This window comes from Hippoglossus hippoglossus, chromosome 24 (genome assembly GCF_009819705.1).
Source record: "Hippoglossus hippoglossus isolate fHipHip1 chromosome 24, fHipHip1.pri, whole genome shotgun sequence".
Classification (NCBI taxonomy): domain Eukaryota; kingdom Metazoa; phylum Chordata; class Actinopteri; order Pleuronectiformes; family Pleuronectidae; genus Hippoglossus; species Hippoglossus hippoglossus.
The window spans coordinates 16420142-16439655 of NC_047174.1; the positions used below are offsets into that span (position 1 = coordinate 16420142).

General features: G+C 41.6%; 2 protein-coding genes across 2 annotated transcripts in view; one reads left to right on the top strand and one right to left on the bottom strand.

The window, feature by feature from the left end:
* Window positions 1-1050: 1050 nt before the first annotated feature.
* sf3b6 (splicing factor 3b, subunit 6) lies at window positions 1051-3059 on the top strand. The gene is made up of 4 exons (XM_034579611.1): window positions 1051-1207; window positions 1889-2007; window positions 2270-2408; window positions 2545-3059. The coding sequence occupies exons 1-4, from the start codon at window positions 1178-1180 to the stop codon at window positions 2632-2634; spliced, it is 378 nt and encodes a 125-aa protein (XP_034435502.1). The 5' UTR covers window positions 1051-1177; the 3' UTR covers window positions 2635-3059.
* Window positions 3060-5030: 1971 nt separating this feature from the next.
* Window positions 5031-19514, bottom strand: part of vsnl1a (visinin-like 1a) — a 36226-nt gene continuing 21742 nt past the window's right edge. The window contains exons 3-4 of the mRNA XM_034579610.1: window positions 8777-8992; window positions 5031-7350 (exon numbers count right to left, since the gene is read on the bottom strand). Of these exons, the coding sequence (XP_034435501.1) occupies window positions 7153-7350; window positions 8777-8992 (414 nt within the window). The 3' untranslated portion in view covers window positions 5031-7152. The remainder of the gene's footprint in view (window positions 7351-8776; window positions 8993-19514) is intronic.

Consider the following 19514-nt stretch of genomic DNA (forward strand, 5'->3'; position numbering starts at 1 on the left):
AAGCTGCTTTCAGACATGCACTGAACTCCGCCGATCCCCTCCTTTTTCTCTGGAGGAGGTGCATGTGTGAACACATATGAGGATCAGATTGGCCTTATCTAAAAGCTGTGGGTGGTCTAAGTGTGGCAGAGGAAAGTGCAGAGCTAACAAAGGAAAAAAAGAGCCTGGCAGTGGGTAAAAGGGAGAGGCTACATTACCACCAGGGTCAGGCTTGGTCAGGAAGGAATCATCCAAAAAAAGGTGCAGGTGGGACTAAAAACGTCCTCCAACAACATCCATAGAATTCAGTAATGTGTGCGTGCTTTTGTACATTACTGAACCTCAGTTCTGAGCTTGTTTCTACTCATGAAACTCCACCACTTTCACAGTAGCACCAGTGAGCGTGATAGGTTGCTGGTCAGGACGGTCATGGCTCAAGGCAAATGAATCACCAGACTTTATTACAGACTGGGTCAATTGGTCATGAGTTCTATCCAAAGGCAACCTATTTATATAGTTTGTATAAAATGTAGATATTATTCAAGTACCATATGTTTAAATATATGCTGCATTTACCAAGTTAATCTAGGTAGTAACACAGAACCCTTTAATGTAGATTTTTTTTCCGTTCACCTCTCCTCCTGGAGCATGATGTTTAGTGGTGGTTATGTGGATAGATAGATAGATAGATAGATAGATAGATAGATAGATAGATAGATAGATAGATAGAGCTGTCTCTTACTTCCCCATTCGCAAATGAATGACAGCAACACATCCCTCTGTTGTTACTGATTCACGCTCCTGAGTCCTGAATAGTTTCACTTAGCGATTTGACCATGGCTTGAATGGAATATAAATTATTTTTATTGGTGGTAGATTATCATGATTAAACATTTTATGTACTTCTCATGTAAGTCAGAGTATGTATCTAAGTGTGGGGTGTTTTTAAGTCATTATTCAAACTTTTAATTGTGTTCAAACTTTTAGCCTTGGGAAGTGGCCTCATCTGTAGGTCCACATTTACCCAGTAGGTGGCAGCACCGCCTTGCATTTGTCTTCTGTCGCATAGTCGGAAACAGGAAGTGCGTCACAACCGGGCGACCGACGGCATTTCCCCCATTTTGACGTTCACGGGGAAGAAGTTGAAAAGTGTTTGTTCGTTGTTCGGTCTGTTAATCGACCCTCTGAGTATTTCAACATGGCTATGCAAGCAGCGAAACGCGCTAATGTAAGTCTACGCCAGTCGAGCTGGTTTCTTTTGTGAAGGAAATAACTGATGGACTCACCGTGCTTCGGCTAAGAGCTAGCGTTAGCATGCGGATAGCCAGTTAGCATGCTAACAAACTAAACAACCACACGGGCTATTTAAAGCTTATTATTTGGATGGATTTTAATTTACAATGTAGTTAATATACACTACTACACACTGGGATTAGTTACTTTAGACCAAATGTGATCTGAAGCTTTGTTTTAGAAACATGGCGACACGCTCGCACATGTAAACAGCGGAACTTCAGTTCATCGAAGTTGATCTTGTGTTTACTTCTTCTAAGCATTAACTTATTTAACCCTGGGGTGGTGATATGACTCTGTAGAAATTGGAATTAGTAATACTAAACAGTACCACCATGAATTAAATAGTCAAGAACCTAATTTACAAGAGTTAATAATGAAAGGACCGACTCAAATGAAAAAGAATAGTTTATCACAGTGCACGTAAGATGGAGTTTGAAGTGTTACATGAAGAAACAGTGAACATATTCTTTATGAAGAGGACCTAGTGTATTAGTCGTGATCATGATGTCTGGTTGCATAGACATTTAATGTGCATATTTAATTGTATCTGACTCAACTGGCTTCATCAAGTACCTTATCTAACAGTAAGTGTAATTTCTCTGATTTCCTGCAGATCCGATTACCCCCTGAGGTGAACAGAATCCTGTACATCAGGAACCTTCCTTACAAGATCACAGCTGAGGAAATGTACGATATCTTTGGGAAATATGGACCAATACGGCAAATCAGAACGTAAGTGTTTCTAACCTGTATAAGCCCCAAATGGACCACGGGATGGAACACCTCTTCTATACACTTCATTTGAGCGTACAGAGATGTGAAGGTGGCAGCAGCATCCCCGGTTTCCAAATGTAGTTCCTGAGCAGATAAACACAGATGTAGTTGATGCAACACAACTCTCGAGATTAGAATCCTACATATATTTTGTTGGTGTTTGTTGTTTACACACTCTTAATCACTTCCTGTGTATTTTGTGTTTGCTCCATCTTCTCAGGGGGAACACACCTGAATCAAGAGGAACGGCCTATGTGGTTTATGAAGACATCTTTGATGCCAAGAACGCCTGTGACCATCTGTCTGGCTTCAACGTCTGCAACCGTTACCTGGTGGTTCTCTACTACAATGCAAACAGAGTACGTATGAGCCTAACAGTGTCTGTGTGGATTCAGTCAGATCACATCAAGATATTGTTTTGGAAATGCCTGACAAAAGTACTATATTTGAAATGGAAAGATTTATATGGTCTTCTGTTTTACCAACTCTTTACAGGCTTTCCAGAAGATGGACACAAAGAAGAAAGAGGAGCAGTTGAAGCTCCTAAAAGAGAAATACGGCATCAACACAGACCCTCCAAAGTAGCATCCTGTGGAATGTTCTGTCCTCTTTCCCGTATCCAGAAAAATCCCAGATCTCATTTTTCTTTTCTGTACAAACTTGTGTTGTGTCAGGGCACTGAGTTGTGTTCCAGTCGCAAAGAATGCTGTTTCTCAACATTCAGGTGTCGCTTTGATTTTTATTACTTTTTACTTCAAATTTTTATTTGCCTGTCAAAGCAATCGAGAGACTCTTCAGCATCAAATACGTTTGACCAGGATTCAGATCAGCGACTGGACAAATTATTTACCCGGGGTTACTTGTTCTTCATTTTAATTTTTCCGGTCTCATTTTTCTGTAAACTTAATTTAAAGCTAACCACAGCCTGCGATGTGACTTAAATTTGAGTTGATCAGTAATGATGATGTGAAGTGTAATCTTTCTGTAAAATAAATGTTCCTTTGCTAAAAGCTCTGCTCTCCCTCCTCTAACTCACTGTAGATGTAATGTAGTGGAAGCGCTGTCCTCTGAGTGAACCCTTTTAGATCAATAGACAAGCATCTCACACATTTTGCACAGGGGTTAGACAGTCGCCCAATTTCTTAAGTTTGCCTGAAGCTTTAAACAACGTGTGATGTTTTAGTCTCTGGGGCTTCAGTTTGGAGTTGTCTGTGTAGTCGTGTGAGGACACAAGCCTCCACATGAACCCTGTGGTTTCTGAAGAGTCATTAGTAAACATCACAGACTTTCTCAAGTCTTTTCTGTTGTAAAATGCTTTGAAAACAAAAGTTCTACCTCTTAATGCTTTAGTCAGTGTAAACCTGCCCTAAAAAACAAACATCTTATGCTCCCGAATACAAATATGGAGAAAACATTTACGCCACTGTTTTAGAAAAGATAACATCAGCAGGGAAACCTAATGGTTGGGCAGGAACATTACTTCAGGATTGTTTTATCCAGTGAGAGAAAGGTGCATCACTAATGCCAGAAAGTCAATATATATTTCTGCTGCCCTGTGAAACAAGATACGTTTTAGTGCAATAAAAAAGATGATTCCAAAACACACAAGACTGAACATTTACCAAAGCGGTGTCCTCTACCTGAGAGTAAATGTCAGGGCGGGGAACTGTTTGAACCACATGGTAACTAAGAGTAAACCCTGAGGTCACTGGGGAAAGAAGTACTCCGATTCTTCAGTTATGTAACAGTAGTGATACAAAAAGTAACTCAGCTACTGGTAAAAAGACCCCTTTTGTGTCACTTAGGTAAAAGTACCTCATCAGCTGAATGTATTTAAAAGCACCAAAAGGAGCTGAGACAATTAGTTGATCAACTGAAAATGAACCAGCAATTTTTAAGCAGAATTCTAAAAATGTCCCCTATGGCTTTAAAAACTAGTGGTTGACATTTCACCAGTTATATCATTATTTAGAAATCAATTGGCGGACTCATCGCTGCTCTAATCAATACAAAAGGACTTATTATGCAGAGAGATGGTCCAGTTTGAGTTGTGATATTACCAACTGCGTTAAAGCAGCCGTTTTAGTGCTGTAGCTGCTGAAGGTGGAACTACTGTAGTTTCAACTGATTTAAAACCAGTTTGTTTAATCTATTAAGGCACCAAACATTAAGTCACTGATTTCATGCTTTAGAATGGAAAAATCCCCCTATATTTACCTGTTATTAAGGACTAAAGTGTAGTGAATATGTTCCTCTAAAATGTGGAGTGATACAAAATAGAGGTAATTTAAGGAAAATACTTAAAAGTTGTGTCTACACTAGCCAGGGCGGACTACTACAGTTTAACACTATGGCTTGCTGCAGAACATACAAAGAAAAAAAACGTCACAAAACCAATAGACCACTATCCAGGCTGACTGCTCAGATCTCTGCTGACCTTCCGTGAAGTCGTACGTTGCCATAGAGACTGCATGGAAAGTAGTGAGCAAAGCCAAGCAGAAAAAAAAGGTTTATCATAAAAATGTGGTTGAAAAAGTCTAAAGTAGCGAAAAGTGATGCAGTCAAAACGGCTGTGTTTGAATAGTATGGGAAGTGATTGGTGTTTTTTTATTTGGTGGAATACGACATAACAAGTGAGACATGATGAGACCCACCCTGTAATACAGTGAGGTGAGAGAATTAACACATGGGGGAAACATAGGATATAATAAACAGAGAGATAGCAAATGGGCGAAGCATTTTTTCTTTTCCTTTCCCCCTCTTCTCCGTTTTCCCGTCTCTGTCCCACATTAGCTGATTTTCTTATGTCTACTATTATATAATATCTTTCCTGTTATTTTTCTTTAACTTGGTTTTTCAAGATTTACAGATCATTTTTTACTGCTTCATAATAGCAAGGTTTTGTTGCCTAGGCGACTGCAATCTACATGTGACGTTGCTCGGAGAGAGGCGGTTTCGTTGAGTCAACAGACCAGACCAGAGCCCATAGAGTTCCTTTTATTAGAGTAAATCACAACACAGGGAGTAGTGCAGCCATGTCGTCAGGGACACAATACATGCTACAAAAGAATCCTTGTACACGGTCGCCTTCGCTTACATTTGGTATCTTGATAGCAACAGTGGTAACTGCAGGTTTTGTAATTAGAAACGTTGTGTTTTGCCAAAGATGCTCATGTAAAGAAGTTCAGAATACAAAGTTGACAGGAGACAAGCCACACTGCTGAGAGAGAAGACGATGGAGTGGTTTGCTGGGGTCTTTATTGCAACGCTGTCTTATGATGACACTTCATATCTCCTTTAGCTCTTGGAACACTGATTGCAATATGCAGGTTTGGAGAGTGTGTGTGTGTGTGTGAGGGGGGGGGGGGGGCGGGGTTCAGAGGTCATTTCTGAATCCTTTCTAGGGAGGTTCCACTCCTCGCTGAACTTCCCCACATTAAGCCTCCGTCAGTTCATGTACAATGTGTGAGCGACGGGAGTAAAAAAGTACAAAAAGTTCGACTGATTGAGAGAAATACTTGAAGAAAGGTCGGGGGGTGGGGGGGTGGGGGGGCGGTGGGAGGAGGAGGTGGAGGAGGAGGAAGAGGAGAGGGGGGGCGGATAGTTCAACCTACTAAACACATGGCTTTACAGTAAGGGCTGTCCTCTAGTAGCTACAGTGTATTCTAATGAAACGCCATTCACTGCTCCTCTCACTACTTTCATGTACTTCCACTGAAAAAAGACAAAAACGATAAAGGTTGGAAAACACCGCACTGGCTGCTCTTCTCTCAGAGTGGAACAAAGATTCATCATATTGATATGCAACCTGCAGGCTTCTCGACAAAAAGAAACAAAGTGGATGTGATGGGGACATATAACTAAGTTTGATAACAATGCTCTCCAACTACAGATGAACACTTTTGACTTCTTTCTAATTCAGTGTGACTGCAGCTATAAGAGAAGCTGCAGTCACTCTCCAGGGAATCCTGATTTCAATGTTAGATCTCAACGAGCCTCCAGTCTGATGCATCAAATTAGCTCTTTTTGAAAAGTTTCTCTTTCGTCTCTGATACTGATTCCTCCACATTCAGCGTCTCCTAATTTGCAATGATAGTGTTTCTTGAACGCAGGGGCAGGGGTTTAGTTGTTAGCAACATATACCACAGCTAAATCTACAAGGGAACATGCTCCCACAGTTAAAGCAAAAAACGTCTCGACAGATCACAAAGGTTACATCCCATATGACGATACTGATTGGATTTTTTTTTACCCCCCGCCCTCCCTATTCGGTTAAAACGTTTTTTTTTTGTTACACTCCCCATATGTTGCCGCGCTGCTTCGATAAGGCTTTCTGTCTTCGATTACAGGATGCAGAATGAGGAGATTTTTTTAAGGCAGAACCTAAAGGCATGCAAATTAACTACAGTTACACTTTTTTCATTTTTTTTTTTTTCTTACCGACAGTACAAGCATGTTTTAGAAGGAAAAGTTGGACGAACGTTAATCCATCTCCCCTAGAGCTAATATCGGAGACGATGGATAGAGTGTTGTCTCATTGGAGGCAGATACATTATCATAGGAATTTGGATCGGTTGACAATACTTGGTATTATGAAACACGTACAGCTAGCGTCAGTAAACTCGGAACAATAAATAGAGTAGCGGTAAATTCAACGAAGCACATCACGGATGCGCAAGCTCCAGTAAAATGAAACTGTATGGAAAATACTTTGCACACTTCACATTTTGGCAGTTGATCTTTAAATAACTTAAATATATATTCATATTTATATATCTATATATATTATTTGTGCGAGGTGTCGTGAAAGATTGTGTGTGTGTGTGTGTGTGTGCGCGCTGTTGGTGTATCTGTCTGTGGTGTAAGTGTGCACCCCGCAGTCTTTCACCCCTCACACTCTTGTATGTTGTGTGTAGATCTTTTTATAGCAAATAACATTCTCATGCACACGAGTGTTTCAAACACAAGAAGCAGATCCATTGAAAGGTAGTCCAAGCATATAATTTTTTTTTCAGTGGAAATAGCTGCAAACTGAATGGAACATGAAATTCTTTCTGTGCAGTCCGTGGCGGATGGCGGAGCAGCCCGCTCGCCCCTCACAGCCTATTTCTGAAGGTCGCACTGCAGCAGTAGTACAATGGACGGGTCACTCTTGGCCGCCTCTTTGAACTCGTCCAGTGAGATCTGGTCGTCGTTGTTCTTATCCATCTTGGAGAAGATCTTGTCCACCCGCTGCTGAGGCGTCAGGCCGTCCTCGTTCATTTTCATCATGATCACTGTGCCCACCATCTTATAGATCGCCTGCAGGGGGAGAAAGAGGACAGAGGATGTTTAAAAAAGGGGTGGGGCACATTACAAGTCTCTAACGCATCCATGTTTGCTTCACTTGTGCTTTTTCCTGAGAAATGTGAGGAAAAAGGAATCAAGAAAACACAATTTTAGTGAAATGAGACGTCTCCTTTTCTCTGAGGACACAGCACAGCTGGAACATCTGTCAGTCTGAAGGTGTTACCTGCTCTTAAGAGTTTATTCTTGCACAGATAATGAGATGCACTGCTTACATCATAATTAGAGTGCACAGAAACTACAGTCTGCACTTTTGATAACTCTTTTTTTGTATATTCTCATTTTATTTGGATTATATCTACTTTCATATGAACAATGTAAACGATCTCATGTGACTAACAGTAAAGCTATTCCTCTCCAAGCCGTCGGTAAGATTCAGTTGAAGCAGAAAACAATAATACTGAATTAAAACAAACACAGCAAAGCACCTAAGGATCAATGAAATAAATGAAATCCATATGCAAAATTTAAAAGAGTTAAAGTACAGAATAGAAGACTTAATGCACTTTTTGTATTTATTTCATTTACGTCCTCCCACACGACAAAACTAAATGTGAACTATTAACCTCAGCACGTTTCCTTTTGAGAACAGATAGTACGACTTTGGGGCTTCACTGCTTATTAAGATTTATCAATTATCTCCATCTACATGGACAGATATTCTCTCTGATTACTAAATAATCAAATTCCAAAATCATTTTGCACCTCAAATGTTTTAGAGAAATGCAATTGAAATACTTTCTACTAAAAACACAGTGATTTTAAGTGTTGATGTGAGTGAACAGAGATGAAGCTGTAGACATGTAATTCTTACCGCTGCAAAACAAGTCATCTCTCTGACTCACTTACATGACCAAATCTGTCTGAACTGGATCCAGTTCACCTGAGGAATGGAGGGAACTGGGATGAACCCCCACAGTCAGGAACAGGGAGCAGGTTTCTGATTTCCCCCGAGCAGCGTGATCATTCAGGATGAGTCGGTTCTAAATCATGCACTTCTGCCTCTTGTTTAATATAATCTGGGTTTATGAATAATTAGTCTCCTGTCAGGCCCTGCAGGCTCAGACCTCTGCTGTATAACCTTTAACTAAAAACATAAAAAAGTGCTGTATTTTTGTGACTCAGCAAAAAAGGTACTACATGATATTAATGTTAGAACTATGGTCAATAAATGTTTAATTGTCCCCAATTCATTCTTGGAATATTAACACATAAATAATTTATGCTTTCCACAGATTTTTACTATAAACTGAAAATATTAAAGAACTCATGAATCCAATTTAATGCTCTCCCTCACAGAGATGTAAAATAGAGTGTTTGTGAAATCAATACAGTATTTTTGGTACAGCTTGTTTAGTGCAGTATTCTTTGCCGTTTTTACCTCGATGATCTCCAGCATCTCCACGCGTGTGATCTTGCCGTCTCCGTCCAGGTCGTACATGTTGAAGGCCCAGTTGAGTTTCTGCTCGAAGCTGCCTCGCGATGTGATGGACAGCGCACAGATGAACTCTCTGAAGTCGATGGTGCCGTCGCCATTCTTGTCGAAGGTCCTGAAGGCGTGCTGGGCGAACTTGGATGCGTCACCGTAAGGGAAGAACTGCAATGATAAAACAGAAGGAAGAAAGATAAGTAGCTGCCTCTAAACTGTCTCTTTTGATAAGTTTGATTCAAACAGTCCAGTTTCAGTCTACATACATTTTTTGTCCGACTCATTCGGGGTCACTTTGACATTTGAAAATTAATTAGTTCAACTTTGAGTCCAAGTGACAACTTATCAAAATCTGAAGAAATTTCCTGAAGGCAGACTTTAGATTTCATGTTTAAGAGGCCGCTTTAAACCTTGACCTTAGACCCCAAAAAAGAATCACTTCATCTGTGAGTCCAAGTGAACGTTTGTATTCAATTTGAATGGATTTTCTGGAGATTTTCCTGAGATATTGCTTTTACAGGGCAAAACCCAAAATCTAATTCGTTCATCCTTGAGTCCAAATTAACATTTGTATCAAATTTGAAGGCGTTCTTGAGATATCATGTTCACAAGTATGGGACAGACAGACAGACAACCAGAAAACATAATGCCTCCGGCCGCAGGTTGTTTATGATGTGGAGGCATAGAAACAGATGGACGACCACTACCTGCAGTAATTAACTTTAATGTCCTCCTCCTCCGGTGCTTGTGAGTGGTTACGTAACCATCCACACTGTCGGATGGCTTAAAACAAAATGTCTTGCAAATTTGACTCATAGTTGGTAACCCCGGGATAACCTGTCACTTCAAACCCTGCTTATGAAATTCTAAAACAGGCAACAACAATTACACGGTGCTCTTTATTGATCCCTGAAGGGAAGCTGTGTTTTCCCTGAGGCCCCTTCACAGGAAGGTCAGGGTCGCCGACACAAAGCAGCCCCCGCAGCTGGGGGAGAAACTCTCACACACCGAATGTGTCCTGACACATGTGACTTCAATATGAATCCTCCAGACACGGGCACCGTCTCTCTCTCTCACACAACTTCACCGAACAATAGTCTGCTGTGTTTCTGCACAAACCCAAAGTGGTATTTGTTTACCACTTTAGGACTTTAATGGATCCTCTGGATCTTATCAGCCCATATTTTCACTGAGTTCAAATTTAATTCAACTCATCAAATTTCACTCAGATGAATTGTAATAACTTAATTTTATCTAGTGCCGTCATCAGGTCAGAAAACGGATTTGTCTAATACTTAAATTTAGGATGAAATACCTGCAAAGTGACTTGAACATCAGCCCTTAGCAACACTTTGTGTTTACTGCTAATTAGCTAATGTTAACATGCTAACACTAAGCACTATACCTGGAAAACATTACGTTAGCATTAGCATCCATTATAAGCATGTCAGCATGTTGACATTGCTTTTAACTTAAAGCAGCACAGTTTCTTGACAGCTTCTACCAAGTCTGTATTTGTTCAGTCTTGTTCAATTCATTTTAAATTCAAGTCAGGATCACACGATTTATTTATTTATTCATGATACAGTCCAGCACAGCAGCTTCACTCCTAAATAGCGCCCCCGCTGGAGAGGTAAGAAACTACAATAAAAGACAATGTAACAACAGTCAGAAATGTCACAGGGAGAAAGAGACATGTTTAAAAAGTGGTTTATACTCATTGATTTGGATCTGTTTCCGTCCACAATGGCCTAAATGTCTCAGGTCGACTGTACATGACTCAGTCACTGCTATGGATCAGCTTAGTACTTAAAACTTAAAGCTCTGCTGCGCACATCCCAGCGCTACATGCACAAAAGATCAGATGTTAACGCAGTAACTCCGTGGATGGCCGCTGAGCCCCAGCTCGACTCATCATCCACTGTAGACGATGAACCCTGTGGGCGGCCGCGAGAAACCGAGTGATTCATTAAATGTGACCTTTCACTTGACCTCCCCGATAAAACTCTCAGAGCCGATGGGAAATCTAAGCTGAGCTTCATCAAGGAAATGGAGCAAACAGAAACTGATATTCTCCTCGTTTATTATTCAAAGGGACATCTTGTAGTTTATTTTAAGCAGTTTTGTTGCTGATTCACAAAAATAACTCGGAGAGGAATCACTGAAAACAAACCAGGGGCTCTGAAAATTCATGTTACCTTTTTGGCTTTGCTCATGTTCGGTGAATACTACGAGCATGACTTTGCTCAAACAAAGAGAATCAACTCAGAGGCAATAAAGCTGCTTCTTCATTTTAATATTTGATCAAATGTCAAGTGATCCTGCTCCTAGTGACATTTGCAGAACTAAAAGACAGAGAAGCAGCCGAGGATGACCACATTTTCAAAGGGAGGTCAGCTTTTATAAGTAAGGCCCTTAAAGTTCTAAGTGTGGTTATCGATGACTGTTGACCAATCTTTTGATCTCACGTTGTGCTTGGATTGACCAGTTCCTGCTTTATTACAAATTAAGTGGACGAAAAAGCAATATAAGTCCTTATTTAGAGTTGCGTTTTCAGACATTAACTTTCTACCGAGTTTGCCTTTCACATATGAAGAAAGTAGCAGGAGATTGTCTGGTCAGATGAATTCAGTTGAGGGGTGGAGCATCATGCAGGAATCAGGATATAATGCATTGATTCCGCTGTGTAGATCATGTTTTTTTTCGAAAAAATATATACCCTTAACACCAAATGCTCTCGAATCACATTGTGTTAATAAGTTCACATCTTCGTCTGTGTCTTCTACACGTAAGGCGCCTCTCTTTCCTCCTGAGATATTTGTATTCAACGTGCCCACTCGCTCTTGGTGAATCCTCGGGAGACTCTAGAGGGTTTTTACTAGCGGCCTGGCAGGGGAAACTCTAGAAAATGTCTGCAGCAACTGATTTGACATTTGACATTTGTTTTCTCACATTCAGCCTCTCTGGATAATCTCAGGAGTTTTTCCGGAGTTCAGTGATTGAAAGCAACTTAGGTCCCATTTTCTCTCTGCTTTTAGCTCTACTTGTGTTTCCACAAACTCCAGAAGGAAACAACTATATGTTATCTGTACAAGCTAATTTTAAGACCCTAAACACCTCTGTAAAGCTGAGGGAGACTGCAGAGTCAGGTGGTAATTATCTGTGGGTTCGTCACTATGAGCAACCACTTATACATTACTCATAGTCATTTGATACAGTATTATTAGAAAATGTAAATGGTAGCAGCTTTAATCTCAAAAAGAGGCCACAGCTTTTAAAACACCTGCCACACTCCCAAACACTACGCAATCAGAGGCACGTGTAGTTTTGTTTTAGGCTACAAGGCTGTTCTACATCGTGTCCTTGCCCATGTGCATAGCAGAGAGGCTCTCCGCTGACCCAGCCTCTCCTAAGAGTACAACGTCCCGAGTCACGAAAGTGGGGAAGTCAAGAGCATGAATCCTCTTGGGAACGGAGGGATGTGAATAGATTAGGAGGAGGACAAGTGAAAACAGGAAGGCAAAGATGGAACAGCTGACTAAAATACAAATGACAAAGTTTAAGAGGGAGCGTGACAGCAATGGAGCACAGTTCCTCCCAATGTCGGTCCTGATCTACCCTTCTGCTCTGGAGAAGCCAAACTAATTTAAGGAAAGAACCCCCCTCGGGACAGGGGGGCTGTAGCAAATCTGCCCCGATGAACAGGATGCCGCCTTGACGCTTTCCGAGCGAATGCAATGTGGCTTCCTTCCCGTGAGCGCTGGCTCCTTCCCTCGTATGGCCCTGCCTCGGCTCGTCTGCCTGGGCCGGGGGGAACAGGAAGAGGCACGAGGACGGACGAGACGGCGTGGGAAGGAAGAGTTCAGGAGTGGAAGGAAGAAGGGAAAGTGTCGGGGAAGCGACGTGGGTGAGATGTTTAAGGTAAGGGAGGGAGGGCTGGAGCGAAAGCCACTGTGACTCTTTGACAATCTGGCAAGTTGTGAAACACTGTGTTATGTAAAAACAGAGAGAAGAACGAAACAGAGCAAGAAAGAAAGTAGGGCAGGGTGATGAGACTGTGAAATTTCCCCATCTGAGTTTCATTGCTTCATCTTTCCCATCTGTCACACGTAAACGCATCGTCAGATGTCACAGATATAGATGAAACAGCCATCAACCATCGAGGAGGAATAACAAAACCTTCACTAGATGGCACACGATTACAATTCAACAACTAATATGACCCAGGCACGACGTGAAGCTTCTGTTTCCTCGCCTTCACAGCTACAGATATTAGGTCGTTAACATTTCCATCAAGTCTTATCCCTCCTCTGATTTGGCTCCTGTTTGCTGTTACGGCTGTTTGATATGGCTGTTTGGAGTCGGCCATCAAAGAACAGGATCAGCGCCAGATCGTTTCTGGGCCACTCATGGTAGAGCCAGGCGGACGGGCACAGCTGGCAGAATAAAAGCTAATGCTGCTGTGTTCATGTGTGTATTTGTGTGTGTGTGAGTATCCCCAACATCCACATAAAACCCGAAAAACATGATGCCGTTAAATAGAACATTAAAGCTTTCATAATCGGCCTGCAAGCTGGCACCTGGTACCGATCCACGAACTGGGTGAGGGGGAGCCAGAGAGAGGGGAGGGAGAAAAAAAGGGAGGAGAGAAAAAAAGAGGACAGAATAACAGGAAAAGAAAGAGAGCAAGAAAGGGAGTGGGAGTGAAATAGTGTGAAATAGAAAGACACACTTAACGAGTCACACTTTAATGAAGGCCATTTCACACTTTACAGAACAGTGGCCGACTGCGAGATCATGGAGACGATGAATATTACGGCTCATAATGCTGTGACACGGCACCAAGCGGCGATTCAGGAATCCTCAAATGAGAAGCTCGTCAGTTACAAGCGCCAAACGACTGAGAATAACTTTGGAGTTGGGTAACGGCAGCGTCGGGTCAAGATTTGTGTGTAGTTGGCCGGCGTGTGCTGCCAGTTCCTCAGATAAAAGTTAAGCTGGACAGACTTCTTGCAGCTTAGAAAGCTTCCAGTGATGAGCTCGCAAGGGTTGGGATTTAAACGCAATAAAGATTTATTTACTTTATGTACATTCTGTAGAGTGGGAGCTGCATCTAACTGGATTACTGTTATCGGAGGACCCACAAAATAATTTCAAAAAAGTAGTAAATCTAAGCCTTTATGATTGGAACTGATCTGAAACAGTTTACAGCAAGTAATATGTATATCTTTCTGGCTCTGCAGCATTCTGGTACATGTAGTATGAAGGCATCATGCTGTGATAAAACAGTACCAGTGAGTTTTTTAACCACTTGGGACCATTAACTAGTAATTTTCAATTTAAATTAATCTGATAGTTCATTTTATCATTTAATTAAGTCATTATTTACTTTCTTAAGTGTTATTGTCTCTACTTCACAGAACCAAGTGGTTCATGTACAGATTTAACGATTTGATCTGTAGCTTAAACACCTGAAGTCCACATGCAAGCTTATTTCTAAGCTCTCAACCATTTGAAGACTTTAACTATACACATGATAACTAAGCAAAATCTGTCTGTGGAGGAAGTCCGCAAGATACGATATTAAAAGCCCTGGAGAAAAGAGTAAGTGGACCTTGAGTCAAGAGTTTAAGATTTTCTGCGTCCAAGGTGAAGACAGCATTTCTCAAGATAAAGTCTTAATTACATAATGGCACTGACGCAGAATGTTCTTTATCAATCAGAAAACATTTCATTGCATTATTACATTATTAAAGTAGTAATCCATAACCTTTCAGCCCCAAGTGATGCGTATCAAGTACTAATTGGCTCAAACCAAGTGGGAACCCCCGGTTAGGTCACCCATTGATTTGTGAGCAGCTGTTTTGCAGCCTCTAGTTTGATTCTTTGGTCAGCACAGCATCATCTTGTCTTTTCGAAACCCGAAGTCACCATATTTGGAGCAGTGGGGGTGAGCCTGACAGAGAGCTAGACGACAAAGCAAGCCCACCTACAGCTGCATCCTGCCCCCATGGGACACTTCAAGCTGTCAGTCACACATTGAAGTGAGATTCTCTATCAACTAGAAGCAGGAAGACATAATGTGTACAAAAAAAATAAGCAGCCAATCTGTCTTTCAAAAGACCCATTTTTATAAATCAAATTGTAGCATAGACTGTATATAAAGATGGACGATGCGTCTCCATTTTCTCCAACTATATATGAAGCCAAAATATGCGGAATACAAATGCTGCCATCTTGTGTATTTGGAGGCAGAGTCTGCGCAGCAGCGATCAGGAGGTCCTGCTGATACACATGCTTAACCAATCATAAGTCAGGCGCAGCTGTCAATCAAGTTTTATCCCGTTTTTATAACGAAAAATAACTAATTAACTTACTGGAAAAAAGGAACACTCAGTGTGATAAGAACAAACTAAAATGACAGAAACAATCTTTATTTAATGTGAACTTTGACTTTTTAGTTTGGTGCAGCAAGCCACCAGGTATCGCCACCTGGTTGTTTTGGCTTCCTTTTTGAGGAGCAGTCATGTGGACAATCTGTATATACAATCTATGGTTTGTATATAAGTTGTATAAAACATGAAATACTAAACTTATGACTGAATGCTATCCTCTGTGTATTTTATGTGTCATCAATCAAGGTGGAAAAAGCCAGGAGACAGGAAAACTGACGAGCTGCAGACCTGCTGAAACAACAAACCTTTCCCTGTCCGCACTATCTCCCAGAAGATGGCTTTTAGAGTGATCAGTCATGCACTCAATGTCCCATAATACCTGCTCTGGACCAATGCCCTGACAATGCCCCACTCTGTCATATGCACCTCCTGCTTCCAGAGTCTCAGGCTGTAAACAAGACAGTGCACACACACATAGGCACACAAACACAGAATGCACACTTTTGGGAGCCTCAGAGCTCATTTGTTCTCGGGTTCCCTCTCCCTGAGCAATGCAGATTGTTTTATATGGTTTTGCCCAATGAATAAATGTTATAATAACCTGCAAGTCTAGTGGCACAGGAAAAAGAATCCTTTGCTGTGAGCTGCTAAGTGGCCACCAAGACAGGAACATCAGAGTATATAATTATTAACTGAATTAAATAGAGTAGATCAGATCTGAGTTGAACTTCTCATAAGAATTTATGGTCCTATCTTTTCTCTCCACTTTCCTGAAGCACACAAGGTCATATCTCCTCGCTAAAGGGTTCTACAAGATACTCTGCACCGCCTCTGTTGTTATCAATATGTAGCAGCTTTGCCCATGGCTATTCATCTCCCCGGCATACAAGCACGGGTTTAGAGGTCAGTCTCAGACTGTAATTTGCCCTTCAAAGCACTCGAGGACTGTATTTTCCTGTTAGCGATACAAGCGAAAACAAGGCTTTGGCTCGATTCGTATGGTTTCCGTCGCTCCACTGTGGCACCAGAGGGCTGTGTAAATAATGCCTTATGTTTCATGCATCTCTTTGCTAACATTGTCAGATGCAGTCACGCCTATTTGGAGAAACACACTCGCAGGACTTTGGCTTGACAGGGCTGGCTGTCTCTGCATATGGCTGTTTACATAGCTTCATCAAAGCCCCGCTAAGATGCTACTTCACCAAGCAGAATTCAATGGGTTTGAGAGGGGGAGAGAGAGGAATAGATGCATAATCCATCGCCGGGGTATTTACTGAGAGTGTGTCTGTGTGTGTGCGTCTGCGTGAGAGAGACGGAGCCTGCGTGTGTTGTTACATAAACCCTCAGTGACATGCCAGGCAGCTACATAGACTCAGCCAGTGCACTGCTGTAGCTGCTACTGCTTCCAAGCCTCCAGGGTCTGCAAACACACACACACACACACACACACACACACACACACACACACACACACACACACACACACACACACACACACACACACACACACACGGTGCTCTAAAAAATGCATTTTTCTAATCATCCTGCTGTGATTTCAGTATCACCAAAACTGAACAAATTAGTGGTAAATATTTTTCCAACAATAACTACTGACACAAACACGTCATCTTCTTCTCTCAAAAACATGTGGACGTTTTTCATAGATGAAATCAGACCCTATGTTTATTCTACTGTTTCACCTTTTCTTCTATTGCAGTAGCCTTTCAGAGTTTTTAAATCCCTAACCTGCCTCTCTATGTGGTCTTTTTATTTTGGGGCTTTGGAATTCCTTCCTACATGACGGATACAGAATAAACGAGGACTGCATGTAATCCAGCATTAATGTTGAAGAATCTCAAACAAGAATCAAGGCCCATTCTATGAGGTCAGTGTTGGAGGAGGGATTTACCTTGTCTGTGCACAGGGGAGGAGTTTTGAAGGTGAGGTTATTTAAGGTCTGGGTGTATCCAGCTGAATCCCTCTGTTTGAGACCATGCAGCCATGCACCAGTAAATTTGTCTCAGTTTATTGTTCAAATTGTTTGAGAATTTATTTTCTACCCTTTGTATTATGTCCGTTTATTATGCATCCTAACTCACTCTATGTTTTTGATGTTTACTATTTCCTAACGGCCCCTGACGTTTGGTGGTGATGCATCTGAGAGAAGTGTGTGTTCCTGATGAACACTTCAGATGCTTTGTTGACTTGGTGTATGCATAATCTATGTAATGTATTTAATGTATCACTTTGTTTAGGAATGGAATGCATGATGATGAAAAAATGTATGCTTATTACTATCCATCCAATCCTCCATCTAGCTACCAACTGAAACCTCAATAAATGGTTAAATGGCTTGAATCCATGTATTTAAATGTGCACACCAGCCAGGAGCTCTGTGACCCTGTTATCTTTAAACCACCTGAACCAGTCACAGTAGTTCAGTACCTTCAGGAAGTTTCTCTCCTCTCGATTTAAAATGACTATCTCTGTCTGAAATGCTCTTCCCGTTCATTTCTATGTATAATAGGGTGAGGCAAATTTGCTTCTGCCCATGAATTGACTCACAAATTTAACTAAATTCTGACACCGAAAATCACAAGGTTCTTCAGTGTCCAGTTGAGAGATGGGGTGTGATTGACCTCTAGTTCCGCAGGAGAGAGCATCTAACAGTGGGATCACACCAGCCACGATGCCTGTCAACATGCTGACCTTCCAACCAATGCTCGGTACCAGTTTTGTGATTGTATCTTTCGTGAGGGAGGGTATGGACACACACACACACACACACACACACGCACGCACAAGGTGAACACAATACCAGCCACACCGTCACAGCTGGAAATAATACAAGAAAACGTAGCAGAAAAGAAGGTTGGCTGCAGTAAATATAAGGACAGTGACAACCCCCATGAGAGTAAATTGTCTAATAAACCAGTGTACAGATTGTTGCAGTTTAGAAACCAACTCACTGTATTTTGCATCCACTCCTGCCTTCACATGAATCCTTTTCGCCAGGTGACTTTTCCTCTGACTGCAGCTGGGTCAGTTGTATTGAGTTACAAATAACTCAAACATATTTCCTGCTCTGCTGCTTCATACTAAAATCATCCAACAACACTGAGTGTTTTCATTGTGCGACAGTCACAGGAAAGACAATATGCCACAACAATTATGGCCGGCCACCAAAAATGCATCATTCTTTGCACTTTGTAGATTAGTTTCGAAGGAATGAATGAATGATTAGAGAGCAAGACAGAGCAGCTACAATGAGCTTTTAGTTGAAGAGTTGTAGGCGACAGTTTGTTATCCGCCAGTGAGGGAACCAACTTTAACGAGTCCTGTTGTGGAGGAAAACTACTCACACATGTTCAGCATGAAACCAGATTATTATTATTGACCATCTTTCTTTGCTGCATCAACAGAGGTTTGTTTTAGCAGCACTGAACTTGTTTTTACACTTCTATATATGGGAGAACAAAATGTCTCAGAGCATTATTGGACATGTATTTAAAACATTCTCACCATGTCAACAAAGAATACACACATATCATGATAATTTTAAGGGATGAAACTGCAGTGAAGTCAATTTCACCTTGGAAACCTTGGATCACACCACTCGCCCTCTGAGATGCTCAACCTGACCCAACTTTGACTCGGCACCAGTATGGATGTGAAAACCAGAGTTACACATGTGACTACAGCTCTATGAATGCTAGGAGACTGCCAGATGTAAAAATCTAGGCATCGAAAATGGTGGAAACACATTGGTTTCAACAGTTGCAGAGACGGAGGAACACTGGAGCAGCAATCTGAGTGGGGAGGGGGGTGATGCGTCACTGATCTTGGCTGACACACAGTGTCTGGATTTAAGCTGCTCTTTAAATTCTCTTCAGATTTGATAATGATTAATTCACATTAGACAAACAACGGCTTAGGCCGTGGACTGTAAGTCGACATGATCAGAGATGCTTTAATGAGAAGAACGCGGTGGACATCTGTCTGGGATCAGACCCCATTGAAACATGTGACCTTTGTTTATGGCCAAGGTCTTTATGATTGCCTTAAGCCCTGAGGAAGAAATCTTACAGACCTGACCATTGTCAGCGAGACAAAAGGCTTTCACAAAGAGGGGCCACTTGATAGAATCATAAACCACGGGGTGATGAGTGTAACGAGTTCTAGTTACGAGTGTTGGAGGCGAGGAGACTGGTGGCACTTAAAAAATGACAGCACATGCAAACCAAACGCGTATTTACTGATATTTGCTTTGACTATCTGCAAGATGTCCTGCCGTC

What these genes read in the sequence shown, in the direction of transcription:
- sf3b6 (XM_034579611.1), top strand. Translation starts at nt 1,178, where the DNA reads ATGGCTATGCAAGCAGCGAAACGCGCTAAT. An exon ending in AAGCAGCGAAACGCGCTAAT is followed by an intron (nt 1,208 to 1,888) that starts GTAAGTCTACGC and finishes GATTTCCTGCAG; the next exon opens with ATCCGATTACCCCCTGAGGT. An exon ending in TCTACTACAATGCAAACAGA is followed by an intron (nt 2,409 to 2,544) that starts GTACGTATGAGC and finishes AACTCTTTACAG; the next exon opens with GCTTTCCAGAAGATGGACAC.